A 26,702-nucleotide genomic window follows, 5' to 3' on the forward strand; every position below is an offset into this window, starting at 1 on the left:
TCTCTCGCTGCATGGTGTATTGAGGCTGGATGTATGAGGCATATCTCGCTGCATGGTGTATTGAGGCTGGATGCATGAGGCATCTCGTGCTGCATGGTGTATTGAGGCTGGATGTATGAGGCATCTAGTGCTGCATGGTGTATTGAGGCTGGATGTATGAGGCATCTCTCGCTGCATGGTGTATTGAGGCTGGATGTATGAGGCATCTCGTGCTGCATGGTGTATTGAGGCTGGATGTATGAGGCATCTAGTGCTGCATGGTGTATTGAGGCTGGATGTATGAGGCATCTCTCGCTGCATGGTGTATTGTGGCTGGATGTATGAGGCATCTCTCGCTGCGTGGTGTATTGAGGCTGGATGTATGAGGCATCTCTCGCTGCGTGGTGTATTGAGGCTGGGTGTATGAGGCATTTCCCGCTGCATGGTGTACTGAGGCTGGATGTATGAGGCATCTCTCGCTGCATGGTGTATTGAGGCTGGATGTATGAGGCATCACGCTGCATGGTGTATTGAGGCTGAATGTATGAGGCATCTCACGCTGCATGGTGTATTGAGGCTGGATGTATGAGGCATCTCACGCTGCATGGTGTATTGAGGCTAGATGTATGAGGCCTCTACCGCTGCATGGTGTATTGAGGCTGGATGTATGAGGCATCTCTCGCTGCATGGCGTATTGAGGCTGGATGTATGAGGCATCTCTCGCTGCATGGTGTATTGAGGCATCTCGTGCTGCATGGTGTATTGAGGCTGGATGTATGAGGCATCTCTCGCTACATGGTGTATTGAGACTGGATGTATGAGGCATCTCTCGCTGCATGGTGTATTGAGGCTGTATGTATGAGGCATCTAGTGCTGCATGGTGTATTGAGGCTGGATGTATGAGGCATCTCTCGCTGCATGGTGTATTGAGGCTGGATGTATGAGGTATCTCTTTCTGCATGGTGTATTGAGGCTGGATGTATGAGGCCTCTCCCGCTGCATGGTGTATTGAGGCTGGATGTATGAGGCATCTCTCGCTGCATGGTGTATTGAGGCTGGATGTATGAGGCATCTCTCGCTGCATGGTGTAATGAGGCTGGATGAATGAGGCATCTCACGCTGCATGGTGTATTGAGGCTGGATGTATGAGGCCTCTCCCGCTGTATTGAGGCTGGATGTATGAGGCATCTCTCGCTGCATGGTGTATTGAGGCTGTATGTATGAGGCATCTAGTGCTGCATGGTGTATTGAGGCTGGATGTATGAGGCATCTCTCGCTGCATGGTGTATTGAGGCTGGATGTATGAGGTATCTCTTTCTGCATGGTGTATTGAGGCTGGATGCATGAGGCATCTCGTGCTGCATGGTGTATTGAGGCTGGATGTATGAGGCCTCTCCCGCTGCATGGTGTATTGAGGCTGGATGTATGAGGCATCTCTCGCTGCATGGTGTATTGAGGCTGGATGTATGAGGCATCTCTCGCTGCATGATGTATTGAGGCTGGATGTATGAGGCATCTCTCGCTGCATGGTGTATTGAGGCTGGATGTATGAGGCCTCTCCCGCTGCATGGTGTATTGAGGCTGGATGTATGAGGCCTCTCCCGCTGCATGGTGTATTGAGGCTGGATGTATGAGGCATCTCACGCTGCATGGTGTATTGAGGCTGGATGTATGAGGCATCTCACGCTGCATGGTGTATTGAGGCTGGATGTATGAGGCATCTAGTGTTGCATGGTGTATTGAGGCTGGATGTATGAGGCCTCTCCCGCTGCATGGTGTATTGAGGCTGGATGTATGAGGCATCTCTCGCTGCATGGTGTATTGAGGCTGTATGTATGAGGCATCTAGTGCTGCATGGTGTATTGAGGCTGGATGTATGAGGCATCTCTCGCTGCATGGTGTATTGAGGCTGGATGTATGAGGTATCTCTTTCTGCATGGTGTATTGAGGCTGGATGTATGAGGCCTCTCCCGCTGCATGGTGTATTGAGGCTGGATGTATGAGGCATCTCTCGCTGCATGGTGTATTGAGGCTGGATGTATGAGGCATCTCTCGCTGCATGGTGTAATGAGGCTGGATGAATGAGGCATCTCACGCTGCATGGTGTATTGAGGCTGGATGTATGAGGCCTCTCCCGCTGTATTGAGGCTGGATGTATGAGGCATCTCTCGCTGCATGGTGTATTGAGGCTGTATGTATGAGGCATCTAATGCTGCATGGTGTATTGAGGCTGGATGTATGAGGCATCTCTCGCTGCATGGTGTATTGAGGCTGGATGTATGAGGCATCTCTCGCTGCATGGTGTAATGAGGCTGGATGAATGAGGCATCTCACGCTGCATGGTGTATTGAGGCTGGATGTATGAGGCCTCTCCCGCTGTATTGAGGCTGGATGTATGAGGCATCTCTCGCTGCATGGTGTATTGAGGCTGTATGTATGAGGCATCTAATGCTGCATGGTGTATTGAGGCTGGATGTATGAGGCATCTCTCGCTGCATGGTGTATTGAGGCTGGATGTATGAGGTATCTCTTTCTGCATGGTGTATTGAGGCTGGATGCTTGAGGCATCTCGTGCTGCATGGTGTATTGAGGCTGGATGTATGAGGCCTCTCCCGCTGCATGGTGTATTGAGGCTGGATGTATGAGGCATCTCTCGCTGCATGGTGTATTGAGGCTGGATGTATGAGGCATCTCTCGCTGCATGATGTATTGAGGCTGGATGTATGAGGCATCTCTCGCTGCATGGTGTATTGAGGCTGGATGTATGAGGCATCTCACGCTGCATGGTGTATTGAGGCTGGATGTATGAGGCATCTCTCGCTGCATGGTGTACTGAGGCTGGATGTATGAGGCATCTCTCGCTGCGTGGTGTATTGAGGCTGGATGTATGAGGCATCACGCTGCATGGTGTATTGAGGCTGGATGTATGAGGCCTCTCCCGCTGCATGGTGTATTGAGGCTGGATGTATGAGGCATCTCTCGCTGCATGGTGTATTGAGGCTGGGTGTATGAGGCATCTCGTGCTGCATGGTGTATTGAGGCTAGATGTATGAGGCATCTCGTGCTGCATGGTGTATTGAGGCTGGATGTATGAGGTATCTCTCGCTGCATGGTGTATTGAGGCTGGGTGTATGAGGCATCTCTCGCTGCGTGGTGTATTGAGGCTGGATGTATGAGGCATCTCTCGCTGCATGGTGTATTGAGGCTGGATGTATGAGGCATCTCTCGCTGCATGGTGTATTGAGGCTGGATGTATGAGGCATCTCTCGCTGCATGGTGTACTGAGGCTGGATGTATGAGGCCTCTCCCGCTGCATGGTGTATTGAGGCTGGATGTATGAGGCATCTCTCGCTGCGTGGTGTATTGAGGCTGGATGTATGAGGCATCTCTCGCTGCGTGGTGTACTGAGGCTGGATGTATGAGGCATCTCTCGCTGCGTGGTGTACTGAGGCTGGATGTATGAGGCATCTCTCGCTGCATGGTGTACTGAGGCTGGATGTATGAGGCATCTCTCGCTGCATGGTGTACTGAGGCTGGATGTATGAGGCATCTCTCGCTGCGTGGTGTATTGAGGCTGGATGTATGAGGCATCACGCTGCATGGTGTATTGAGGCTGGATGTATGAGGCATCTCGTGCTGCATGGTGTATTGAGGCTGGATGTATGAGGCATCTCGTGCTGCATGGTGTATTGAGGCTGGATGTATGAGGCATCTCGTGCTGCATGGTGTATTGAGGCTGGATGTATGAGGCATCTCTCGCTGCATGGTGTATTGAGGCTGGATGTATGAGGCATCTCGTGCTGCATGGTGTATTGAGGCTGGATGTATGAGGCATCTCGTGCTGCATGGTGTATTGAGGCTGGATGTATGAGGCATCTCTCGCTGCATGGTGTATTGAGGCTGGATGTATGAGGCATCTCTCGCTGTGTGGTGTATTGAGGCTGGATGTATGAGGCATCTCTCGCTGCGTGGTGTATTGAGGCTGGATGTATGAGGCATCTCTCGCTGCATGGTGTATTGAGGCTGGATGTATGAGGCATATCTCGCTGCATGGTGTATTGAGGCTGGATGCATGAGGCATCTAGTGCTGCATGGTGTATTGAGGCTGGATGTATGAGGCATCTCTCGCTGCATGGTGTATTGAGGCTGGATGTATGAGGCATCTCGTGCTGCATGGTGTATTGAGGCTGGATGTATGAGGCATCTAGTGCTGCATGGTGTATTGAGGCTGGATGTATGAGGCATCTCTCGCTGCATGGTGTATTGAGGCTGGATGTATGAGGCATCTCTCGCTGCGTGGTGTATTGAGGCTGGATGTATGAGGCATCTCTCGCTGCGTGGTGTATTGAGGCTGGATGTATGAGGCATCTCTCGCTGCATGGTGTATTGAGGCTGGATGTATGAGGCATCTCTCGCTGCATGGTGTATTGAGGCTGGATGTATGAGGCATCTCTCGCTGCATGGTGTATTGAGGCTGGATGTATGAGGCATCTCACGCTGCATGGTGTATTGAGGCTGGGTGTATGAGGCATCTCATGCTGCATGGCGTATTGAGGCTGTATGTATGAGGCATCTCTCGCTGCATGGTGTATTGAGGCTGGATGTATGAGGCATCTCTCGCTGCATGGTGTATTGAGGCTGGGTGTATGAGGCATCTTATGCTGCATGGCGTATTGAGGCTGTATGTATGAGGCATCTCTCGCTGCATGGTGTATTGAGGCTGGATGTATGAGGCATCTCACGCTGCATGGTGTATGGAGGCTGGATGTATGAGGCATCTCGCACTGCATGGTGTATTGAGGCTGGGTGTATGAGGTATCTCTCGCTGCGTGGTGTATTGAGGCTGGATGTATGAGGCATCTCTCGCTGCATGGTGTATTGAGGCTGGATGTATGAGGCATCTCTCGCTGCATGGTGTATTGAGGCTGGATGTATGAGGCATCTTACGCTGCATGGTGTATTGAGGCTGGATGTATGAGGCATCTCACGCTGCATGGTGTATTGAGGCTGGGTGTATGAGGCATCTCTAGCTGCATGGTGTATTGAGGCTGGATGTATGAGGCATCTCTCGCTGCATGGTGTATTGAGGCTGGATGTATGAGGCATCTCACGCTGCATGGTGTATTGAGGCTGGATGTATGAGGCATCTCACGCTGCATGGTGTATTGAGGCTGGATGTATGAGGCATCTCTCGCTGCATGGTGTATTGAGGCTGGATGTATGAGGCATCTCTCGCTGCATGGTGTATTGAGGCTGGATGTATGAGGCATCTCTCGCTGCATGGTGTATTGAGGCTGGGTGTATGAGGCATCTCTAGCTGCATGGTGTATTGAGGCTGGATGTATGAGGCATCTGTCGCTGCATGGTGTATTGAGGCTGGATGTATGAGGCATCTCTCGCTGCATGGTGTATTGAGGCTGGATGTATGAGGCATCTCTCGCTGCATGGTGTATTGAGGCTGGATGTATGAGGCATCTCGTGCTGCATGGTGTATTGAGGCTAGATGTATGAGGCATCTCGTGCTGCATGGTGTATTGAGGCTAGATGTATGAGGCCTCTCCCGCTGCATGGTGTATTGAGGCTGGATGTATGAGGCATCTCTCGCTGCATGGTGTATTGAGGCTGAATGTATGAGGCATCTCTCGCTGCATGGTGTATTGAGGCTGGGTGTATGAGGCATCTCTAGTTGCATGGTGTATTGAGGCTGGATGTATGAGGACACATCTGTAAATACAGCTATATATATTATCTCATCTGGTAAAGGGGCAGACCTGTATGGATGGGAAGAGACACAGAGGGAAGCAGCAGATGTGCCTCATACAACCATCCTTATCTGGCATACGGTAATGCTCACAACTAGCGCCAACTACGAGATACAGGAACAGCTTCTAGATACAGGAACAGCTGTGAGATACAGGAACAGCTGCGAGATACAGGAACAGCTGCGAGATGCTGTTCGAGATACAGGATCAGCTGCGAAATACAGGAACAGCTGTGAGATACAGAACAGCTGCGAGATACAGGAACAGCTGCTTTCCTCCAGCAATCGCCCCTGGCTTAGCAGTACTCTCACACTCAGATCCCTACTTGTGTATTCCAGTCACACCTCACGCGTTCTTCTTCCTCTATGTTTTTTGCTGTATATCATATGCTGTATGGGAGCTGCAGCTATCGGAAACCAATTCCTTGTGTATTGTGTATCTTGTACTGATATACTTGGCAATAAACTGATTCTGATTATAGCCCTATATGGCGTGAGACGCACGGTGTGACTTAGACTTATTGCTGAATTCAGCATCTAATTTACTTTGTAGCCGCATCCAAAGTGTCTTCTAGTGTCCTGGGCACTCAGGATCAGTATTTACATCACAGAGGAGACGCACAACCTGCGTGGCATGAGGCATGGCGTGGCTCCCTTGTACCATTACTCAGGGCCACACACAGAAGCCGCATGCAATGCCAGAGCAGTGCCCCGCGTACCCGTGCATGCACTATACAAGATCTGCGGTGAGACGCATGGCGCGGCTATTCGGCACAATCTGAGGATAAGTGTATGACACGACAGCTCTGGCTGACATACGTCCGTACGCACAGGAAGGGCCACTACAGATGTAGCCACACGGCCACTCTCGGCGTGCCTCGTCGCACCTGCGCCTTAGTACGCCGGACTGCGCCTTTCACTGCTCAATGCACACGCATCGCGGCAAACGAACAATGAGTGTGGATACATCCGTAGGTCACCCGGTGAATTGTAGTGCACATCCCTGAAACGGCCAATCTCCACGTAGGACTACTGAAATGGCGCACAAGCTACAAGATCAGACTATCGCCCTGTCAGTGCGGCAAAATGAGGGTACATGAAACATTTTACTGCCAGGAAAACACTGAAAATGTGTAAGATGTGGAGGGCAGTATACAGTATTATCAGCTGTACAGTGTCATGAGGAATTGGGATACTGGCGCTTACTCCTTAGGACCCCAAACAGCTCACATTCCCCAGGTCACTCGGCAGGTGCACAGGTGTACTCATTACTCACTGACACATTCCCCAGGTCACTCGGCAGGTGCACAGGTGTACTCATTACTCACTGACACATTCCCCATGTCACCCAGCAGGAGCACAGGTGTACTCATTACTCACTGACACATTCCCCATGTCACCAAGCAGGAGCACAGGTGTACTCATTACTCACTGACACATTTCCCAGGTCACACTGCAGCTGCACAGATGTATTCATTACTCACCGACACATTCCCCATGTCACTCGGCAGGTGCACAGGTGTATTCATTACTCACTAACACATTTCCCAGGTCACTCGGCAGCTGCACAGGTGTACTTATTACTCACTGACACATTCCCCAGGTCACCCAGCAGGTGCACAGGTGTATTCATTACTCACTAACACATTTCCCAGGTCACCCAGCAGGTGCACAGGTGCACTCATTACTCACTGACACATTCCCCAGGTCACCCAGCAGGTGCACAGGTGTATTCATTACTCACTAACACATTTCCCAGGTCACTCAGCAGGTGCACAGGTGTATTCATTACTCACCGACACATTCCCCAGGTCACTCGGCAGGTGCACAGGTGTATTCATTACTCACTAACACATTTCCCAGGTCACTCGGCAGCTGCACAGGTGTACTTATTACTCACTGACACATTCCCCAGGTCACCCAGCAGGTGCACAGGTGTATTCATTACTCACTAACACATTTCCCAGGTCACTCAGCAGGTGCACAGGTGTATTCATTACTCACCGACACATTCCCCAGGTCACTCGGCAGGTGCACAGGTGTATTCATTACTCACTAACACATTTCCCAGGTCACTCGGTAGCTGCACAGGTGTACTCATTACTCACTGACACATTCCCCAGGTCACCCAGCAGGTGCACAGGTGTATTCATTACTCACTAACACATTCCCCAGGTCACTCGGCAGGTGCACAGGTGTATTCATTACTCACTGACACATTCCCCAGGTCACCCAGCAGATGCACAGGTGTACTCATTACTCACTGACACATTCCCCAGGTCACCCAGCAGGAGCACAGGTGTACTCATTACTCACTGACACATTTCCCAGGTCACCCAGCAGGTGCACAGGTGTATTCATTACTCACTGACACGTTTCCCAGGTCACCCAGCAGGAGTACAGGTGTACTCATTACTCACTGACACATTTCAAAAGATTCAAAGGTGGAGCTAATTGTTTCACTTGTGATTCTTTGAGGAGACCTGGAAAACATGTACTGTTTGGGTTACTGAGGACCTAGTTTGAGAACCTATGAAATGTAGAAATGCCTCATGGAAAGGTTGTAGTGCCACGTGTGACCACTAGATGGTCATATAGAGCAATTCCTCTAATTCTATGTCAGGACTACAGTACGTAGACTCAGCTTACTCCGCCGCGCGGTATAATAATTTCTGGGCCTGTATTTTATTCTGGCTGGTTATATATTTAAGAGTACATATCACAGATGGAGCAGAAATTAATTTGGGAGCTGGCACCAAGTTTTACGCAAAGCGCATTTACACCTGCGCGCCAAAGTTGTATGAATTGCCGCCATCACCCACAGGATCATTTCCTAAATAACTCATACACGTGAGATGGACAGAGCCAGGTACTGCGTTTGGCGACAGACCCCTGGATGCCCTTTAGTGTAGTCGGTCGAGCACGGCGTCCTCTTCCAGACGCACTTTCCGTTATCATTAGACCATTCACGGCCGGACTGCAGCTCAGTGAGCTGACAATCTGCGCTGGGGCAGCCGATATCCATCTTTCTCCCATTCCCCAACCACTGTACTTAGAGAACGTGAGTCACTGTCTCTGGGATCTGCAGCTAGGACAATAAGACAGGTGGCGTATGGGAGAGAGGTGTGGTCTGACGTCACGCTGCTGCACAAGGTGTCATTACAATGCAGGTAAACATGAGAGACACTACTGGGTGGGAGCAGCCAGAAGACGGTGACAGCGGCTCATTATATTATTATTATTAGTCTGGGGAGGACAGAGGCAGATCCCGAGACTACAACACGGCAGAACCTGAAATTCACCTCTCTCCGCTCTAATGGCTTGGGCTACACGGTGATGTAGTGGTTAGCATTGCTGCCTCACAACAATGAGGTCTTGGGTTAGATTCTGACCAGGGTCCTATCTGTGTGGAGTCTGTACTTAATGTGTTTACGGCAAAAGGTTTGTCTCATTCCATTTGGCTGGTGGCTGCAAGACACAGGCTACCACCGGAGGGCGCTCTCCTCCGCATTGCTGTGGAGAGTCTCCAAGTAGACTTTATTATATACTTTTAGGAAAGCCGTAGATCATTGATGATACCCCTGCAGAAGGGGACACCTTTAATATACTGACTTACTTTCACCCCCCTATGACCAGTGTACGGACTGCCGGGACTGTGGTGTGAGCGTCAGATGGGCCGGCGCGTTTCACATCTGTGCAGTATCTGATAAGAGACCATCAGAACATTACCGAGAGCTCCCACTAAGTCCCGGGAGTCTTACCTCCACGTAGTTCAGGTTGACCCGGCATTTGGACGCCATATCCAGGAAGTGCTGAGAGTTCATCTCGTCCAGGATGACGTAGACCGGAACACGACGGGCAGCAGCGTCCAGGAGGTCCGAGAGGATGTCCACGTCTGTAAATATATCCATCACGATGCCGATCACCTGAGGAGTACGACACAAAGTACGGTCAGTCCTGCGCAAATGACTGCAGTCAGCGGCGGAGCGCAGAGCGCGGTTATCAGCGACCGGCGCTGTGCAACGCCACCGGCCAGGAGGAGAAAACATCTTATTATCACTACAAGGTGGAACAACATCTATCTGCTGTCAGTATCTTGTACAGTCGCCTGCTCTGGGCCCACACTGACGTAACCATCCCGCAGTGTACAGTACGGCCAGCGGCAGGACGTCAGTCTGATACATGACCACGTTCTATTACAGATTTACCTGTGCAGGACACGTTACACGTCAATCAACCAATGCAGAGTGACTATTGCAGCCCCAACGTTTCAGGTAGATTTAAGCTTTCACCAGGGACAATACGGAACCAAAATCTCTAACATGAAACACCCAAATTTCCCCAGGTGCCGAACATCAACCGATTGCACGCCGCTCCTGCCATGACGAGAGAAGCAGCAGGGCGCCTACAAAAGCTGCCAGGCCGTCACCGCGGGGCATAACCAGCAACCAGGACCAACAACAAAGCATCCCACAAAGTCCAGTTATTTATTACTAGTTACTTATATGGCGCCAGCATTTCACATCTTACAACTGGGAACAAACCGTAAGAGGAGATGGTGTACCAGCAGACAGAGAGGTCAGAGGGCCCTGCACGCAGGCTTATACCCTGTAGGGAAATAGGAATAAGATGCCTGAGGATACATAGTGAGAAGGACCAAATAAACACAGACATATAACATACAATGTGAGGATTCAGGAGACGTTCTGCGCCTGTACAGAACAAGTCCTGCATTATCCCACACAGTGCCCCCTGAGATAAAACCTGACTGACGGGATGCAGCCGCTTGGGTGCGGGGAGGGGGAGTGGCCAGGCAGCGTTCTACAGCATACACCCGCCTTGGCCACTCTAGACTGCGCGCCCTTGTCATCTAGAGGGGGGGGGTAGTGCCAAGTCTCTGCTCTGCCTGATGGCGTCTCCATACGCTATCCTCTCACGGTCTTGTCTATGGTGTCGGTATGTCTTATCTATAGCCGATTAGATTAGGTATTTGCCAATTACTATAGCAGAATACTTCCCCCTGCTGCCCAGTACATGATATTGCTTTTCATTTGGCCTTAGGTAAGTTTGGGGGGCCGCTTACCATATTGTAGCGTTATAAAGTGCATATTGGTCTTTTGCACCTATCTAGACTCTATTTAATATTTGCTAAGTATTTTATTGCTGCTTTAATCTCTCTGGGTTGTTTGGATCCTCCGCTGCGCTTTCTGTAGCCTCGCGTGGCATGTTTCTGCCCAGTGTTTTTATATATACAGACATGGATAGATTTGTTAGTACCTTACAGCTTATTGAAACAACGCTTTTTAAGAAAAAATAAATAAAAATGCCAGACTGAAATTTGTCAAATTTCATATGGACACAAAGCTTCTGGGAGAAAGTCCTTCGTCAGATGAGCCACGACGGCAGCTTCATGGAACGTCACGCTCTGTGTGCGGACAGAAGTATAAAGAAGGAAAATATAAGAACACCAGACACATGGGGGGGGGGGCTTGGTTATGTTTTGGGGCTGCTTTGCTGTGTCTGGCATGGGGTACCTTGTATCTGTGCAGGACACAAGCAGAACAGGGGTGGCCTTCAGTTTGCCGGTTGTCAGGGTCCAGATGCACAGTATACCGGCGCCGGAATCCCGACAGCCAGCATACAGACACCGTTTCTCCCTCTTGGGTGTCCACGACCCCCCTGGAGGGAGAATCGATAGCATGGCGCGCGTAGCACGCCACCGTGCCCACAGCGAGGCCGCAAGGGGCTCATTTGCGCTCGCCACGCTGTCCGTATGCCGGCGGTCGGGATTCCGACGCCGATATGCTGTGCGCCGGGACCCCGACAGCCGGCATACCATACTACACCCACAGAACAGTACTGCCCAGTGTCAGAAAGCTCTGTCTCAGCCGCAGGGCACGGTTCCTCCGACCGGATAACGACACTGGGCAATAGCTGCCCCCTCTTCCCCCGATTGGAAGAGCTTCAGGTCTTTTTGATGCAATTATTATATTTTGACGGCCACGCCACAATACACTTCGTGAAAAAGGTGTCGGCAATTATTTGCCTGTGTCTGAACAGTCTGAGGTTTAAAAAACATTTGAATCTACTACTGGAGCTTCTCCCATCACTTGTCTTAGGCTGTCCACTTTCTTCCCATTCATGTCAAGGGGACCTAATGACTAATTACTTTGTTGTAAATTACTTCTGTCATTTCCTGAAGTGTTATTCTGAACGGTGCTTTAGATTCCCTCCGTGTCGGTTCTACTCTGGAACGTATCCGTTGTTATAATGTCACTTCTTGTCTCAGCAAATAATAAATAAGAATTTACTTACCGATAATTCTATTTCTCATAGTCCGTAGTGGATGCTGGGGACTCCGAAAGGACCATGGGGAACAGCGGCTCCGCAGGAGACTGGGCACAAAAGTAAAAAGCTTTAGGACTACCTGGTGTGCACTGGCTCCTCCCCCTATGACCCTCCTCCAAGCCTCAGTTAGGATACTGTGCCCGGACGAGCGTACATAATAAGGAAGGATTTTGAATCCCGGGTAAGACTCATACCAGCCACACCAATCACACCGTACAACTTGTGATCTGAACCCAGTTAACAGCATGATAACAGAAGGAGCCTCTGAAAAGATGGCTCACAACAACAATAACCCGATTTTTGTAACAATAACTATGTACAAGTAATGCAGACAATCCGCACTTGGGATGGGCGCCCAGCATCCACTACGGACTATGAGAAATAGAATTATCGGTAAGTAAATTCTTATTTTCTCTAACGTCCTAGTGGATGCTGGGGACTCCGAAAGGACCATGGGGATTATACCAAAGCTCCCAAACGGGCGGGAGAGTGCGGATGACTCTGCAGCACCGATTGAGAGAACTACAGGTCCTCCTCAGCCAGGGTATCAAATTTGTAGAATTTAGCAAACGTGTTTGCCCCTGACCAAGTAGCTGCTCGGCAAAGTTGTAAAGCCGAGACCCCTCGGGCAGCCGCCCAAGATGAGCCCACTTTCCGTGTGGAATGGGCTTTTACTGATTTTGGCTGTGGCAGGCCTGCCACAGAATGTGCAAGCTGAATTGTACTACAAATCCAACGAGCAATCGTCTGCTTAGAAGCAGGAACACCCAGCTTGTTGGGTGCATACAGGATAAACAGCGAATCAGATTTTCTGACTCCAGCCGTCCTGGAAACATATATTTTCAGGGCCCTGACTACGTCCAGCAACTTGGAATCCTCCAAGTCCCTAGTAGCCGCAGGCACCACAATAGGCTGGTTTAAGTGAAAAGCTGAAACCACCTTAGGGAGAAATTGAGGACGAGTCCTCAATTCTGCCCTGTCCGTATGAAAAATTAGGTAAGGGCTTTTATAGGATAAAGCCGCCAATTCTGAGACACGCCTGGCTGAAGCCAGGGCTAACAGCATTACCACTTTCCATGTGAGATATTTTAAGTCCACAGTGGTGAGTGGTTCAAACCAATGTGATTTTAGGAATCCCAAAACTACATTGAGATCCCAAGGTGCCACTGGAGGCACAAAAGGAGGCTGTATATGCAGTACTCCCTTGACAAACGTCTGAACTTCAGGAACAGAAGCCAGTTCTTTTTGGAAGAATATTGACAGGGCCGAAATTTGAACCTTAATGGACCCTAATTTGAGGCCCATAGACAGTCCTGTTTGCAGGAAATGCAGGAAACGACCCAGTTGAAATTCCTCTGTAGGGGCCTTCCTGGCCTCGCACCACGCAACATATTTACGCCAAATACGGTGATAATGTTGTACGGTTACATCCTTCCTGGCTTTGATCAGGGTAGGGATGACTTCCTCCGGAATGCCTTTTTCCTTCAGGATCCGGCGTTCAACCGCCATGCCGTCAAACGCAGCCGCGGTAAGTCTTGGAACAGACATGGTCCCTGCTGGAGCAGGTCCTTTCTTAGAGGTAGAGGCCACGGGTCTTCCGTGAGCATCTCTTGAATTTCCGGGTACCAAGTCCTTCTTGGCCAATCCGGAGCCACGAGTATAGTCTTTACTCCTCTCCTTCTTATGATTCTCAGTACTTTTGGTATGAGAGGAAGAGGAGGGAACACATACACTGGCTGGTACACCCACGGTGTTACCAGAGCGTCCACAGCTATTGCCTGAAGGTCCCTTGACCTGGCGCAATATCTGTCCAGTTTTCTGTTGAGGCGGGACGCCATCATGTCCACCTTTGGTTTTTCCCAACGGTTCACAATCATGTGGAAGACTTCTGGGTGAAGTCCCCACTCCCCCGGGTGAAGATCGTGTCTGCTGAGGAAGTCTGCTTCCCAGTTGTCCACTCCCGGAATGAACACTGCTGACAGTGCTATCACATGATTCTCCGCCCAGCGAAGAATCCTTGCCACTTCCATCATTGCCCTCCTGCTTCTTGTGCCGCCCTGTCTGTTTACGTGGGCGACTGCCGTGATGTTGTCCGACTGGATCAACACCGGCTGACCCTGAAGCAGAGGTCTTGCCTGACTTAGGGCATTGTAAATGGCCCTTAGTTCCAGGATATTTATGTGAAGTGACGTTTCCATGCTTGACCACAAGCCCTGGAAATTTCTTCCCTGTGTGACTGCTCCCCAGCCTCTCAGGCTGGCATCCGTGGTCACCAGGACCCAATACTGAATGCCGAATCTGCGGCCCTCTAGGAGATGAGCACTCTGTAACCACCACAGGAGAGACACCCTCGTCCTTGGAGACAGGGTTATCCGCTGATGCATTTGAAGATGCGATCCGGACCATTTGTCCAGCAGATCCCACTGAAAAGTTCTTGCGTGGAATCTGCCGAATGGAATCGCTTCGTAAGAAGCCACCATCTTTCCCAGGACCCTTGTGCATTGATGTACTGACACTTGGCCTGGTCTTAGGAGGTTCCTGACTAGGTCGGATAACTCCTTGGCTTTCTCCTCCGGGAGAAACACCTTTTTCTGTACTGTGTCCAGAATCATCCCTAGGAACAGCAGACGTGTCGTCGGAATCAGCTGCGATTTTGGAATATTTAGAATCCATCCGTGCTGTCGTAGTACTACTTGAGATAGTGCTACTCCGACCTCTAACTGTTCTCTGGACCTTGCCCTTATCAGGAGATCGTCCAAGTAAGGGATAATTAAGACGCCTTTTCTTCGAAGAAGAATCATCATTTCGGCCATTACCTTGGTAAAGACCCGGGGTGCCGTGGACAATCCAAACGGCAGCGTCTGAAACTGATAGTGACAGTTCTGTACCACAAACCTGAGGTACCCTTGGTGAGAAGGGCAAATTGGGACATGGAGGTAAGCATCCTTGATGTCCAGAGACACCATATAGTCCCCTTCTTCCAGGTTCGCTATCACTGCTCTGAGTGACTCCATCTTGAACTTGAACCTTTTTATGTAAGTGTTCAAGGATTTCAGATTTAAAATGGGTCTCACCGAGCCGTCCGGCTTCGGTACCACAAACAGCGTGGAATAATACCCCTTTCCCTGTTGTAGGAGGGGTACCTTGATTATCACCTGCTGGGAATACAGCTTGTGAATGGCTTCCAATACCGCCTCCCTGTCGGGGGGAGACGTTGGTAAAGCAGACTTCAGGAACCGGCGAGGGGGAGACGTCTCGAATTCCAATTTGTACCCCTGAGATACTACCTGCAGGATCCAGGGGTCCACTTGCGAGTGAGCCCACTGCGCGCAGAAATTCTTGAGACGGGCCCCCACCGTGCCTGAGTCCGCTTGTAAGGCCCCAGCGTCATGCTGAGGACTTGGCAGAAGCGGGGGAGGGCTTCTGTTCGTGGGAAGAGGCTGTCTGCTGCAGTCTTTTTCCCCTTCCTCTGCCCCGGGGCAGATATGAGTGGCCTTTTGCCCGCTTGCCCTTATGGGGACGAAAGGACTGAGCCTGAAAAGACGGTATCTTTTTCTGCTGCGAGGTGACTTGGGGTAAAAAGGTGGATTTTCCAGCCGTTGCCGTGGCCACCAGGTCCGATAGACCGACCCCAAATAACTCCTCCCCTTTATACGGCAATACTTCCATATGCCGTTTGGAATCCGCATCCCCTGACCACTGTCGCGTCCATAACCCTCTTCTGGCAGAAATGGACAGCGCACTTACTCTTGATGCCAGAGTGCAAATATCCCTCTGTGCATCTCGCATATATAGAAATGCATCCTTTAAATGCTCTATAGTCAATAATATACTGTCCCTGTCCAGGGTATCAATATTTTCAGTCAGGGAATCCGACCAAGCCACCCCAGCACTGCACATCCAGGCTGAGGCGATTGCTGGTCTCAGTATAACACCAGTATGTGTGTATATACTTTTTAGGATATTTTCCAGCTTTCTATCAGCTGGCTCCTTGAGGGCGGCCGTATCCGGAGACGGTAACGCCACTTGTTTTGATAAGCGTGTGAGCGCCTTATCTACCCTAGGGGGTGTTTCCCAACGCGCCCTAACCTCTGGCGGGAAAGGGTATAATGCCAATAACTTTTTAGAAATTAGCAGTTTTTTATCGGGGGAAACCCACGCTTCATCACACACCTCATTTAATTCATCTGATTCGGGAAAAACTACGGGTAGTTTTTTCACACCCCACATAATACCCTTTTTTGTGGTACTTGTAGTATCAGAAATGTTCAAAACCTCCTTCATTGCCGTGATCATGTAACGTGTGGCCCTACTGGAAAATACGTTTGTTTCCTCACCGTCGACACTGGAGTCAGTGTCAGTGTCTGTGTCTGTATCGACCTGAGGTAACGGGCGCTTTAGAGCCCCTGACGGTGTTTGAGACGCCTGTACAGGTATTAACTGATTTGCCGGCTGTCTCATGTCGTCAACAGTCTTTTGTAAAGTGCTGACACTATCACGTAATTCTTTCCATAAGACCATCCAGTCAGGTGTCGACTCCCTAGGGTGTGACATCACTAACACCGGCAATTGCTCCGCCTCCACACCATTTTCCTCCTCATACATGTCGACACAACGTACCGACACACAGCACACACACAGGGAATGCTCTGATAGAGGACAGGACCCCACTAGCCCTTTGGGGAGACAGAGGGAGAGTTTGCCAGCACACACCAGAGCGCTATATATATATACAGGGATAACCTTATATAAGTGTTTTTCCCTAATATAGCTGCTGTATATATTTATCTGCCAATTTAGTGCCCCCCCTCTCTTGTTTTACCCTGTTTCTGTAGTGCAGGACTGCAGGGGAGAGTCAGGGAGCCTTCCTCCAACGGAGCTGTGAGGAAAAAATGGCGCCAGTGTGCTGAGGAGATAGGCTCCGCCCCTTTTTGGGTGGCCTTTCTCCCGCTTTTTTATGTAAAAATAGGCAGGGGTTAAATACATCCATATAGCTCAGGAGCTATATGTGATGTATTTTTTTTGCCAAAAAAGGTGTTTTTATTGCGTCTCAGGGCGCCCCCCCCCCCAGCGCCCTGCACCCTCAGTGACCGGAGTGTGAAGTGTGCTGAGAGCAATGGCGCACAGCTGCAGTGCTGTGCGCTACCTTATTGAAGACAGGACGTCTTCTGCCGACGATTTTCCGGACCTCTTCCGTCTTCTGGCTCTGTAAGGGGGACGGCGGCGCGGCTCTGGGACCCATCCATGGCTGGGCCTGTGATCGTCCCTCTGGAGCTAATGTCCAGTAGCCCAAGAAGCCCAATCCACTCTGCACGCAGGTGAGTTCGCTTCTTCTCCCCTTAGTCCCTCGATGCAGTGAGCCTGTTGCCAGCAGGACTCACTGAAAATAAAAAACCTACTTTAAACTTTTACACTAAGCAGCTCAGGAGAGCCACCTAGATTGCACCCTTCTCGTTCGGGCACAAAATCTAACTGAGGCTTGGAGGAGGGTCATAGGGGGAGGAGCCAGTGCACACCAGGTAGTCCTAAAGCTTTTTACTTTTGTGCCCAGTCTCCTGCGGGGCCGCTGTTCCCCATGGTCCTTTCGGAGTCCCCAGCATCCACTAGGACGTTAGAGAAAAAAGACTTAAAATAATAACAATAATATACCCGATAGGTTGGAACTGCACCTAGTGATTTACTTGTTACACGTCCTGAAGTGCCGACTGCATATACAGTATATATCTCTAACAGAAGATTATCCGGCATCTGACCAGCGTCCTGATATATTCCTGGATTTTCATTCTCTACCGCTTCCCCAATACTCAGTTATTATTACTCCCTGCCACTTCCCCCAATACTCAGTCATTATTACTCCCTGCAGCTTCCCCAATACTCAGTCATTAGCGCTCCCTGCCACTTCCCCCAATACTCAGTCATTAGCGCTCCCTGCCGCTTCCCCCATTACTCAGTCATTAGCGCTCCCTGCCACTTCCCCCAATACTCAGTCATTAGCGCTCCCTGCCGCTTCCCCCATTACTCAGTCATTAGCGCTCCCTGCCACTTCCCCCAATGCTCAGTCATTATTACTCCCTGCAGCTTCCCCAATACTCAGTCATTATTACTCCCTGCAGCTTCCCCAATACTCAGTCATTAGCGCTCCCTGCCGCTTCCCCCAATGCTCAGTCATTAGCGCTCCCTGCCACTTCCCCCAATACTCAGTCATTGGCGCTCCCTGCCGCTTCCCCCATTACTCAGTCATTAGCGCTCCCTACCACTTCCCCCAATGCTCAGTCATTATTACTCCCTGCAGCTTCCCCAATACTCAGTCATTATTACTCCCTGCAGCTTCCCCAATACTCAGTCATTAGCGCTCCCTGCCGCTTCCCCCAATGCTCAGTCATTAGCGCTCCCTGCCACTTCCCCCAATACTCAGTCATTGGCGCTCCCTGCCGCTTCCCCCAATGCTCAGTCATTAGCGCTCCCTGCCACTTCCCCCAATACTCAGTCATTAGCGCTCCCTGCCACTTCCCCCAATACTCAGTCATTAGCGCTCCCTGCCGCTTCCCCCAATGCTCAGTCATTAGCGCTCCCTGCCGCTTCCCCAATACTCAGTCATTAGCGCTCCCTGCCGCTTCCCCAATGCTCAGTCATTAGTGCTCCCTGCCACTTCCCCCAATGCTCAGTCATTAGCGCTCCCTGCAGCTTCCCCAATACTCAGTCATTAGCGTTCCCTGCCGCTTCCCCCATTACTCAGTCATTAGCGCTCCCTGCCACTTCCCCCAATACTCAGTCATTATTACTCCCTGCAGCTTCCCCAATACTCAGTCATTAGCGTTCCCTGCCGCTTCCCCCATTACTCAGTCATTAGCGCTCCCTGCCACTTCCCCCAATACTCAGTCATTAGCGCTCCCTGCCGCTTCCCCCATTACTCAGTCATTAGCGCTCCCTGCCACTTCCCCCAATACTCAGTCATTAGCGCTCCCTGCCGCTTCCCCCATTACTCAGTCATTAGCGCTCCCTGCCACTTCCCCCAATACTCAGTCATTATTACTCCCTGCAGCTTCCCCAATACTCAGTCATTAGCGCTCCCTGCCGCTTCCCCCAATGCTCAGTCATTAGCGCTCCCTGCCACTTCCCCCAATACTCAGTCATTGGCGCTCCCTGCCGCTTCCCCCAATGCTCAGTCATTAGCGCTCCCTGCCACTTCCCCCAATGCTCAGTCATTAGCGCTCCCTGCCACTTCCCCAATACTCAGTCATTAGCGCTCCCTGCCGCTTCCCCAATGCTCAGTCATTAGTGCTCCCTGCCACTTCCCCCAATGCTCAGTCATTAGCGCTCCCTGCCGCTTCCCCAATACTCAGTCATTAGCGCTCCCTGACACTTCTCCCAATACTCAGTCGTTAGCGCTCCCTGCCACTTCCCCCAATACTCAGTCATTAGCGCTCCCTGCCGCTTCCCCCAATGCTCAGTCATTAGCGCTCCCTGCCGCTTCCCCAATGCTCAGTCATTAGCGCTCCCTGCTACTTCCCCAATGCTCAGTCATTAGCGTTCCCTGCCACTTCCCCAATGCTCAGTCATTAGCTCTCCCTGCCACTTCCCCAATGCTCAGTCATTAGCGCTCCCAGCCGCTTCCCCAATGCTCAGTCATTAGCGCTCCCTGCCACTTCCCCAATGCTCAGTCATTAGCGTTCCCTGCCGCTTCCCTAATGCTCAGTCATTAGCGCTCCCAGCCGCTTCCCCAATGCTCAGTCATTAGCGCTCCCTGCCACTTCCCCAATGCTCAGTCATTATCGCTCCCTGCCGCTTCCCCCAATGCTCAGTCAATAGCGCTCCCTGCCGCTTCCCCCAATGCTCAGTCATTAGCGCTCCCTGCCACTTCCCCAATGCTCAGTCAATAGCGCTCCCTGCCACTTCCCCAATGCTCAGTCATTATTACTCCCTGCGCTTCTCCAATACTCAGTCATTAGTGTTCCCTGCCGCTTCCCCAATGCTCAGTCATTAGCGTTCCCTGCCGCTTCCCCAATGCTCAGTCATTAGCGTTCCCTGCCGCTTCCCCAATGCTCAGTCATTATCGCTCCCTGCCACTTCCCCAATGCTCAGTCATTATCGCTCCCTGCCACTTCCCCAATGCTCAGTCAATAGCGCTCCCTGCCACTTCCCCAATGCTCAGTCATTAGCGCTCCCTGCCGCTTCCCCCAATGCTCAGTCATTAGCGCTCCCTGCCACTTCCCCAATGCTCAGTCAATAGCGCTCCCTGCCACTTCCCCAATGCTCAGTCATTATTACTCCCTGCGCTTCTCCAATACTCAGTCATTAGTGTTCCCATGCCGCTTCCCCAATGCTCAGTCATTAGCGCTTCCTGCAGCTTCCCCAATGCTCAGTCATTAGCGCTTCCTGCCGCTTCCCCAATGCTCAGTCAATAGCGCTCCCTGCCACTTCCCCAATGCTCAGTCGTTAGCGCTCTCTGCCGCTTCCCCAATGCTCCGTTATTATTACTCCCTGCTGCTTCCTCCTAGTCACTCATTAGTACTCCCTGCTGCTTCCTCCTATAATCACTCATTAGTACTCCCTGCTGCTTCCTCCTATAATCACTCATTAGTACTCCCTGCTGCTTCCTCCTACAGTCACTCATTAGTACTCCCTGCTGCTTCCTCCTATAATCACTCATTAGTACTCCCTGAAGCCTCCACTGGTCACTCATCAGTACTCCCTGCTGCTTCCTCCTATAATCACTCATTAGTACTCCCTGCTACTTCCTCCTATAATCACTCATTAGTACTCCCTGAAGCCTCCACTGGTCACTCATTAGTACTCCCTGCTGCTACCTCCTATAATCACTCATTAGTACTACCCGCTGCTTCCTCCTATAATCACTCATTAGTACTTCCTGCTGCTTCCTCCTACAGTCACTCATTAGTACTCCCTGCTGTTTCCTCCTATAATCACTCATTAGTACTCCCTGTTGCTTCCTCCTACAATCACTCATTAGTACTCCCTGCTGCTTCCTCCTACAATCACTCTTTAGTACTCCCTGCTACTTCCTCCTACAATCACTCATTAGAACTCCCTGCTGCTTCCTCCTACAATCACTCATTAGTACTCCCTGCTGCTTCCTCCTAGTCACTCATTAGTACTCCCTGCTGCTTCCTCCTACAATCACTCATTAGTACTCCCTGCTGCTTCCTCCTACAATCACTCATTAGTACTCCCTGCTGCTTCCTCCTACAATCACTCATTAGTACTCCCTGCTGCTTCCTCCTACAATCACTCATTAGTACTCCCTGCTGCTTCCTCCTACAATCACTCTTTAGTACTCCCTGCTGCTTCCTCCTACAATCACTCATTAGTACTCCCTGCTGCTTCCTCCTAGTCACTCATTAGTACTCTCTGCTGCTTCCTCCCACAGTCACTCATTAGTACTCCCTGCTGCTTCCTCCTACAATCACTCATTAGTACTCCCTGCTGCTTCCTCCTACAATCACTCATTAGTACTCCCTGCTGCTTCCTCCTATAGTCAATCATTAGTACTCCCTGCTGCTTCCTCCTATAATCACTCATTAGTACTGTGGCCGGAGAGCCCCAGCCACGAGGCAAATGGCCGCTTTGGCACTGAAGGGGTTAAACCCCTAGTGCCCGGCGCCATTTTGAGGGACAAAGGGTGCTTGGCGCCAGATTTAAAAATGTATGTTGGGCGCTAGGCGCCGTGATGTATAAAATGTGTGCACATGTATTTTTAAACTGTGCCGTGGTCCCGGACCCCTCCGGAGACCACGGCAGGGAGGACAGCCCCCCGGCGCGCTCAGCAGAGTGTGCACGCCGGGGGAGAGGAGGCAGCCGCTGACCGCCGGAGTCCGGGAGCTCCGCTCCCGGCAGCGGTCAGTGTAGCCCCGGGCGCACTGGAGTGTGCGCGCCGGGGAGAAGGGTGAGCGCTGCGGCTGGGAGCTCGGCTCCCGCTGTAGTGCTCTATGTGAGAGCCGCCGCTGGGGGCCGGGAGCTCTGCTCCCAGCGCCTCAGCCCGTCGGAGGTGGCCAGCCGCGGCAGCCGGGACGGACGTCCCGGGCTGCCGGGCAGCAAGGGGGGTGCGCCGCACACGAGGACCGAGTTAGCCGGCTTCCTGTGCGGCGAGGCCACCAGTCAGCGCCGCGCATGGGGGACCGGGCTAGCCGGCTCCCTAGCGGCGTGGGTGAATTAGGCGGGCGAGCAGGCTGATGAGCGCTGGGGTCCGGGAGCTACGCTCCCGGCGCCCCAGCGCTACAACAAAGCCAGAGTCACGGCGGCCGGGACCAGTGTCCCGGGCCGCCGGGCTTAGGTACAGGGGGGTGCGCCGCTGCGTGCGGCGAGGCCACTGGTTAGTGCCACCCTGGGGGGACAGGGAGAGCCAGCTCCCTGGAACCCCAGAGGCAGGAAGGCAGGCTGGAGGATGGGGGAAGCCAGCCCCATACCTCCAGCACTGAGAGGGAGAGCCCTAGCAGCCAGGCTGCAGGGCTAGGGAAGGCACTGCAGTGCCTGAGTATGTAGAGTCTGTGCAAGGCACAGGCTCAGCAATGTACAGTGTGATTTTAAATGTAATATATTTAAAGAGAAAGTGCACTTACTTGATTGTGTGTCCCAGGAGGGGGGAATCCATAGCTGTGCAGGCTGATGGATTCTCCCAGACCCTTTCCCCAAAAAACGGAATGTTTTCCCATCCAGCCTCACAGTTCCAAAGGGTACAGGGAGAAAGAGAAGCAGCTTAGCTATAAAACAAGCTGAGTGGTTTCTTGGAGCTCCATGGAGATCAGCCGTAGTGCCAAGAAACCTGGACCGGGGAGCCCGGCTGCCCAGCTCTGGAGCCCAAATCCAGGCTGCAGGCAGTGAGAGGGGTCCCGGGCAGGTTTCTGGAAGTCAGATTTAGGAGGGAAAACTTCCCCCCAGCCAGACTGGACGGCACCGTGGGAGTAGCCTGCTCTCCCAGATGGGAGAGTCCAAGGAGACCGACCACTCCCCACTGTCCATAGGGAACAATGTTAGGTGTGCATGAGACCAGAGCATGCACAGCTCATGGGTAAACATTGATTGGTTGTACACCACAGGGCGGGCTTACCCCCTGTGGTAAGGGGTCTTGGAGAGGGATAAAAGAAGGGCAGTTGGCCCATAGGAGTGTGTATTATAACATCTTCTTCTGCTGAAAAGATCTTGATTGTATGCTGTTGCCCCTAGCAATAGGGAGGAGCCTTTTTAAAGGTTATTTGAGCAATAAACACCTTTGCCTCAAGAAGACTGCTTCATCTTGTGACCAACAGGGTTAGGCCAAACCTAGCCCCGTTCTCTGGCTGTCCAGGGAAGCACCTGACGTCTCCAAGCTCCGCCTTCCGCCAGCTACCGGTAGAGGCCTAGCAAGTGGCTAGTGGGGATTCGTCGACACCACACAGGTGTGGTAAAGCAGTGCGTCGGCACATACAGAGCAGAACCGTGGTTCCAAACGCCACGGCAGGTTAGGAGTTTGGTGGTGGCAGCGAGAACCCGCCCACAGCGCAGTGGGTGGAGTCAGTAACAGGCGGTTACTGACGGTAAGCGGGAATCCCCTATGTGGTCAGGCCTCGTGCGGCTTGACCTTCCATTCTGTGCACAGTCAACGGGACGCGGAAGCTGCGAGTGCTTCCGTACGGTATCGTCCTGTCACAAGTACCCCCTGCTGCTTCCTCCTATAGTCAATCATTAGTACTCCCTGCTGCTTCCTACTATAATCACTCATTAGTACTCCCCGCTGCATCCTCCTATAGTCACTCATTAGTACTCCCCGCTGCTTCCTCCTATAATCACTCATTAGTACTCCCTGCTGCTTCCTCCTATAGCCGCTCATTAGTAGTACCTGCTGCTTCCTCCTATAGTCACTCATTAGTACTCCCTGCTGCTTCCTCCTATAATCACTCATTAGTACTCCCTGCTGCATCCTCCTATAGTCCCTCATTAGTACTCCCTGCTGCTTCCTCCTATTCACTCATTAGTACTCCCTGCTGCTTCCTCCTATAATCAATCATTAGTACTCCCTGCTGCTTCCTCCTATAATCACTCATCAGTACTCCCTGCTGCTTCCTCCTATAATTGCTCATTAGTACTCCATGCTGCTTCCTCCTATAATCACTCATCAGTACTCCCTGCTGCTTCCTCCTATAATTGCTCATTAGTACTCCCTGCTGCTTCCGCCTAGTCACTCATTAGTACTCCCTGCTGCTTACTCCTACAGTCACTCATTAGTACTCCCTGCTGCTTACTCCTACAGTCACTCATTAGTACTCCCTGCTGCTTCCTCCTAGTCACTCTTTAGTACTCCCTGCTGCTTCCTCCTACAATCACTCTTTAGTACTCCCTGCTGCTTCCTCCTACAATCACTCTTTAGTACTCCCTGCTGCTTCCTCCTACAGTCACTCATTAGTACTCCCTGTTGCTTCCTCCTACAATCACTCATTAGTACTCCCTGCTGCTTCCTCCTAGTCACTCTTTAGTACTCCCTGCTGCTTCCTCCTACAATCACTCTTTAGTACTCCCTGCTGCTTCCTCCTACAATCACTCTTTAGTACTCCCTGCTGCTTCCTCCTACAATCACTCTTTAGTACTCCCTGCTGCTTCCTCCTACAGTCACTCATTAGTACTCCCTGTTGCTTCCTCCTACAATCACTCATTAGTACTCCCTGCTGCTTCCTCCTAGTCACTCATTAGTACTCCCTGCTGCTTCCTCCTACAATCACTCATTAGTACTCCCTGCTGCTTCCTCCTATAGTCACTCATTAGTACTCCCTGCTGCTTACTCTTAGTCACTCATTAGTACTCCCTGTTGCTTCCTCCTATAGTCACTCATTAGTACTCCCTGCTGCTTCCTCCTACAATCACTCATTAGTACTCCCTGCTGCTTCCTCCTATAGTCAATCATTAGTACTCCCTGCTGCTTCCTCCTATAGTCACTCATTAGTACTCCCTGCTGCTTCCTCTTAGTCACTCATTAGTACTCTCTGTTGCTTCCTCCTATAGTCACTCATTAGTACTACCTGCTGTTTCCTCCTATAGTCACTCATTGGTACTCTCTTACTACATTATAGCACACCATGACGCATTACACATGTGCTATAACATGCCAGGTGGATCATAAGTAAAGTAAAGTGTTTTCCCACCTGCTGTGCGGATCGGATCATCCTGCGGACCTCCTCCTTTATGCTGGGGTTATCAGGGGGTGGGGGGTGTATCAGGGTGGTCACCTCCGTCCCTTGAAAGCCAAAGGTTGTGGGCCACCCGAGGTCCAGCTCTGGGGCGGCAGTGTCTGAGTGCATTGGCCAGTAAGTCCCGGAAGAGCAATCATCCTCCTCTGCACTGTACACGGGGTCCGAGTACAGGCTCTCCTGGCTGGGCTCTGGGGGTCTCTGCAGATATTTGGTGATGTGATCAATTTCCGAGTGACATAAAAAGTCTGGAGCCCCCTCATCCACGAGGAAGCGCTCGTACGCATTTGTTCCTTCTTCTGCAAGAACATCGATAGCGATGCGATAATACTCCTTATAGTGTGGAGGTAGGTAATTGGGGTCCAATGGGTTGTCCCCCTGTGACGAGCTCTGAGACCGACGTGCCATGGGTCTACACCAGAGGGAAGGGAGAGACTGGCCCTAGAGGGAAGAGAGAACCAAAATCATTACAATGTAATAAGCCTCCAGTCCTAGGCCGCCCCCTCCAGGGCATTGTATACATTATATGCTGTGTACTGCCCCCTGCAGGGTATTGTATACATTATATGCTCTGTACTGCCCCCTGCAGGGTATTGTATACATTACATGCTGTGTACTGCCCCCTGCTGGGTATTGTATACATTATATGCTGTGTACTGCCCCCTGCAGGGTATTGTATACATTATATGCTCTGTACTGCCCCCTGCATGGTATTGTATACATTACATGCTGTGTACTGCCCCCTGCAGGGTATTGTATACATTACATACTGTGTACTGCCCCCTGCAGGGTATTGTATACATTACATGCTGTGTACTGCCCCCTGCAGGGTATTGTATACATTACATGCTGTGTACTGCCCCCTGCAGGGTATTGTATACATTACATGCTGTGTACTGCCCCCTGCAGGGTATTGTATACATTACATGCTGTGTACTGCCCCCTGCAGGGTATTGTATACATTACATGCTGTGTACTGCCCCCTGCAGGGTATTGTATACATTATATGCTGTGTACTGCCCCCTGCAGGGTATTGTATACATTATATGCTGTGTACTGCCCCCTGCAGGGTATTGTATACATTATATGCTGTGTACTGCCCCCTGTTGGGTATTGTATACATTATATGCTGTGTACTGCCCCCTGCAGGGTATTGTATACATTATATGCTGTGTACTGCCCCCTGCAGGGTACTGTATACATTATATGCTGTGTACTGCCCCCTGCAGGGTACTGTATACATTATATGCTGTGTACTGCCCCCTGCAGGGTACTGTATACATTATATGCTGTGTATTGCCCCCTGCAGGGCACTGTATACATTATATGCTGTGTACTGCCCCCTGCAGGGCACTGTATACATTATATGCTCAATACTGCCTCCTGCATGATAATATACATTACACGCTCAGTACTGCCTCCTGCATGATAATATACAT

General features: G+C 51.2%; 1 protein-coding gene across 2 annotated transcripts in view; it reads right to left on the reverse strand.

Moving 5' to 3' along the window:
* The window catches only part of FAM83H (family with sequence similarity 83 member H), a 108,287-nt gene that overhangs the window by 26,614 nt on the left and 54,971 nt on the right, over window positions 1-26,702 (reverse strand). For both annotated transcript variants that reach the window (XM_063921097.1, XM_063921096.1), the window contains exons 2-3: window positions 25,219-25,704; window positions 9,502-9,666 (exon numbers count right to left, since the gene is read on the reverse strand). In XM_063921097.1, coding sequence (XP_063777167.1) covers window positions 9,502-9,666; window positions 25,219-25,671 — 618 coding nt within the window. In that variant the 5' untranslated portion in view covers window positions 25,672-25,704. The remainder of the gene's footprint in view (window positions 1-9,501; window positions 9,667-25,218; window positions 25,705-26,702) is intronic.

Source organism: Pseudophryne corroboree, chromosome 5 (assembly GCF_028390025.1).
Source record: "Pseudophryne corroboree isolate aPseCor3 chromosome 5, aPseCor3.hap2, whole genome shotgun sequence".
Classification (NCBI taxonomy): Eukaryota; Metazoa; Chordata; class Amphibia; order Anura; family Myobatrachidae; genus Pseudophryne; species Pseudophryne corroboree.